At 64.2% G+C, this 4,160-nt stretch overlaps 2 protein-coding genes across 2 annotated transcripts in view; both read right to left on the reverse strand.

Annotated features, from left to right (window-relative positions):
* VDBG_01578 (90S preribosome component RRP12) overlaps positions 1-2,751 on the reverse strand; it is a gene marked incomplete at both ends in the record, with an annotated part of 4,004 nt that extends 1,253 nt beyond the window's left edge. The window contains 3 exons of the mRNA XM_003007344.1: positions 24-1,362; positions 1,439-2,610; positions 2,683-2,751. Coding sequence (XP_003007390.1) covers positions 24-1,362; positions 1,439-2,610; positions 2,683-2,751 — 2,580 coding nt within the window. The remainder of the gene's footprint in view (positions 1-23; positions 1,363-1,438; positions 2,611-2,682) is intronic.
* Positions 2,752-3,603: 852 nt separating this feature from the next.
* The window catches only part of VDBG_01579 (conserved hypothetical protein), a gene marked incomplete at both ends in the record, with an annotated part of 4,006 nt that continues 3,449 nt past the window's right edge, over positions 3,604-4,160 (reverse strand). Inside the window, one exon of the mRNA XM_003007345.1 lies at positions 3,604-4,134. Within this exon, the coding sequence (XP_003007391.1) occupies positions 3,604-4,134 (531 nt within the window). The remainder of the gene's footprint in view (positions 4,135-4,160) is intronic.

Genomic DNA, 4,160 nt, shown 5'->3' on the forward strand with positions numbered 1-4,160 from the left:
AACCGAAGACCGAGGTCATATACCATGTGCACCGCCGAAACCGGCCGACCAAAATGGTGAGGCATCCTCAATGTTGGCCGTGCCGGCGGGGGCGTCGCTGTGTGCATGTGCGGCACCTTGGCGTTGTCAATGGTGGCGCCGTCGGCGGCGGCCATGCGCTCGCCCATCTCGACGAGGAGGCCGTAGGCCGCCTCGCGCGCGCGCTCGTTGTTCTCCTTGCAGCAGATGACGACCTCGCTGAGGATCGACGGGATGAAGTGCAGCGACGTGTCGGGGACGAACGGCAGCAGCGCCGAGAGCGCGGCGAGACGCTCGCGACGCGCCGGCGCCGACACCTTGTCGGCGCTGGCGATGAACATGGCCTGCAGCTCCGACGTGCGCGCCTCGAGGGCGGCGCGGCCCGTCTCGGACTCGGCGAGGCGCGGGATCAGCTTGTAGGCCTTCTTCTGCAGCTGCGGCTGGTCCTGGCGGACGATGGTGACCGAGGCCATCTCGAAGAGGGCGGCGAAGCTGTCGCGCGGCAGATAGACGGACATGGTGATGATGAGGTCCATGAGCGTGTTGGTCGTCGAGGGCGCCTGGTCCTGGCCTTGCTTCTTCTGCGGCGCGGCGGCGCCCTTCTCGGCGGCGTCGGGCGCCTTCTGCAGCTCGGCGGCGAGCATGGCGCTGACGCGGTCGAAGGTCTCGCGGAGCTCGGCGGCGGGGGTGATGCTGAGGAAGGCGTTGATCGACAGCAGGATGGGGCCGCGGCTCTGCGGCAGCGTCTGGGTGTAGACGTTGAAGAGCACGGCGAGCATGTTGCCGGCGTAGGTGCCGAGGTACGCGAGGTTGGCGCGGGCCGTCTCGCGGGGCACGCGGCTCTGGCGGACCATGTCGTCGGCGGCGTCCTCGAGCTCGGCGATGGCCTGGTTGGACTCGATGAGGGTCTTGAGGGCGCGGCAGACCTCGAGGCGCAGCTCGACCTGCTTGTACAGCAGGTTGGCGAGCAGCTCGGCGAAGCTCTGGTCAAAGGCGGCGGCCAGGTCGAGGGGCAGGTCGCAGTAGCCGGGCAGCGTGGCCCAGATCTGCTGGACGAGCGTCTCGTAGATCTTGACCTCCATCGTCTTGGCGGCCTCGCCGTGGTCGAGGACGCGCTGGAACATGAGCTCGCTGAGGGGCACCATCTCGGCGCGGAAGTGGGCGAGGTGGGTGTTGCTGACGTAGTCGCGCAGCAGCGGGAACATCCAGGCGCGGCCGGGCTGGCCCTTGGCGGGGGTGGCGAGGTTCAGGGGCAGGACGGAGAGGACAGCGTCGGGGCCGACGGCGCGGATGGCGCGGCCGATGACCTCGTCGGCCTCCTTCTTGCCGCCGAAGGAGTCGTTGCTGCGGAGGTCGCCGACTGCCCGGAGGATGGGTCAGCATGGGCGGGGGTTGGCGCGCCAGCGGAGCGTGTCGGAACATGGCGCCGAAGACGTTGAAGCTCTCGGGCCAGGCGGCCTGGTACTTGACGCTGAGCAGCGTCTCGGCCGCCTTGGCCACCTTGTCGAGCGTCTTCTCGTCGTAGACGGAGGGCTCGATGATGACAGAGGCGGGGACGCAGTTGGCGAGGAAGGAGACGAGGCACTCGGAGGCGGAGATGCGAATGTTGTGGGAGGGGGACTCGAGGAAGGCGAGGACCATGGTGAACAGGTCGGGCAGGTTCTGGAAGGTGTCCTCGGGCTCGAGCTGGGCCGAGACGTCGTAGCCGCGCGACAGGATGGCGAGCCAGGGGGGGATGAGCTGGGTGTCGTTGGCGGCGGGCCGCAGCTCGGAGATGATCTCGATGAGGCGCGGCAGCTTGGAGGACGCGGCGGCGTCGTCGGCCGCCATGCCCGCAAAGATCATCTCGAAGATGTCAAAGGTGGCAACGGTCATGTATTCGCCGCCGGAGCGGGCGATGCCGAGGAGCAGCTCGCAGAGGCTCTCGATCTTGTTGCTGGGCCAGCCACCGCTCGCCGAGGCGATCGTCTTGACGAGCTGCAGGGCGTGGAGCAGGGCCGGGTCGTGCTGGGACTCGGCCGAGGCCTTCTTCTGGGTCTTGCGGGCCTGGGTGGCCTTGGCGGCGAGGTCCTCGAGGGTGGCGAGGGCCGTGTGGGCGCACATGTCGGCGGCCGGGTGGTCGAGGGACGGGCTCGGCGGCGGGTTGGTGAGGACCTTCTTCAGGGCGTCCTGGGCGCGCTTGCGGATCTTGGGCTTGGGGTCTTGGGCGAGGTTCAGCAGGCCGGCGACGGCACGGCGGGGGCCGATCTGGGTGACGCCGAGATCCCAGGCAGGGAGGTCCTGGGCGAGCAGCAGCGACTCGAGGCAGCCGATGGAGGCGCGCAGCAGCATGGCCTCGGCATCCTGGAGCAGCAGGATGGGGGCGAGGAGGGTGAGGATCTGGGTGAACTTGGAGCGCAGCAGAGGCTGCGGTGCGTACGGTGTGACGACGTCGAGGAGGTAGACGACGGACGAGGTTGTCTCCGAGTTGATGCTGCCGCTCTCGATGGACTGGCTGAGGAGCCCGAGCAGGGCGGCGAAGTAGCCCGTGGGGGATGGGGGCGTGTTCTGTTCTTTGAGGGTCGCATCGACGGCTTGGAGAACGACGACTCTCTGTTGAAGAAGGCTGTTAGCAGATGTTGCCATCTCGGGATCAAATCGTCGGGCTCGAAGGCCACACAGTACCCTCTGCTGGCTCTGCAGACCCGGCGAGCGGATCTTGTCGAGCTTGTCGTCGAGTGTCGGGGTAGCCATGGTGCTGGCCATGCTGGGTATATGTAGATTTTCTTTTTATGTTGGTGCCAGCGTGCGCAGTCGACAGGGCGGCGTCTTGGACATCCGACGCGGGACTCGGGACGCTGCGGAGGGAGGGGTTGGTTTGTTGAGGGTGAGTCTTGTCTCGTCTGGACCCGACTCGACTCAAAACTGGTAATGGGCGGACGTCGTCTCGGTGAGCGTCTCGATCCTGCTGCGTCGTTGGGGCCTGGGTCGTGCCTCCCAATTTTTTTCCTCTGAGAAAAATCCTTATCGCAGCACCCCGCCCCGATAAGGGCCCATACAGTGCGTGCAATATCCACATCATCCACACTGTCTCTGCCTCCACTTGTCCTTAGCTTCCACAACTTGGCGTCCGACTCGACTTCCAACTTGGCTTCCACATCACAGAACGAACGGGCATATGCTTCACATACTATCCCTTCGAACCCGAACTTGATCTCAGTACAAGCAAGCGCCCCACAAGCCGTATACCGCCTGCATAATCGGGTTTAGCGCTGCTACATTTGTTAACCTTGCTCAGTACCTAGAGTCCTACCTCATTCTAACGTAATCTATCTGAGATCCTCGCTATAAACCCAGTACGCCTGATATTATTAGGTGGGCTATAGTACTATAGCTTATTATAAATACACTGTGGGCTAGGTGCATGATTTGATTAGCTGTCAAGCTCATTTCTACCACGTTAGTTGGGTCCTTCCAGTACCTATTTTTTGTACATGAGATCAATTTCGGGTTCAAAGGGATACGTCCATACATCTCATTGCTCATAATAGTTCCTACAAATACAAACACCGACCCCAACGCCCCCAGTGACTCCTTCCTCGACGTTTACACCTCCGTCTCGACGTCGGGCTTCCGTCCGTCGAGCGCCCCCAGCTTCTTCACCTTTCTCATGGCGAACAGCGCCTCGTTCTTAGCAAACTGCATGTTCCTCACCGGCCGCCACTGCATCAGACCCCGGTGCTTCCGGTGCAGGTCGCGGCTGTGGTCCTTGTACTCCTTGTACGCGTCCAGCGGGCTGTTGCTCTTGGACGCCCGCTCGTGCAGCTGGCTGTCCGTCGTCCGCGTCGTGTCGCCCGACGGCCGCGTGCCCGCCGATGACCGACGTGGGTCGCTCGAGCCCGACGTGACCCCGCCCTCGTTCGACCCCCCGCGCGACAGCGTCTCGCCGTCCGAGATGCCGAGGTCGGGGTTGCTGTTGTCGTCGTCCTCGTCCGAGTTGCTGATGTCGTCGTGGTTCTCGTCATTGTTGAGGTCCACCTGGCTGCCGTCCATCATGTCCTTCGGGTCCGTCCCGAACGCCCCCGTCCAGTCCGTGCCGTCCTGGGCCAGCCACTTTTCCTTCTCCTTCTCGTCGGCCTGCGCGAGCACGTCGCGCCCGTGCG

This window comes from Verticillium alfalfae, genomic scaffold (assembly GCF_000150825.1).
Source record: "Verticillium alfalfae VaMs.102 supercont1.2 genomic scaffold, whole genome shotgun sequence".
Classification (NCBI taxonomy): domain Eukaryota; kingdom Fungi; phylum Ascomycota; class Sordariomycetes; order Glomerellales; family Plectosphaerellaceae; genus Verticillium; species Verticillium alfalfae.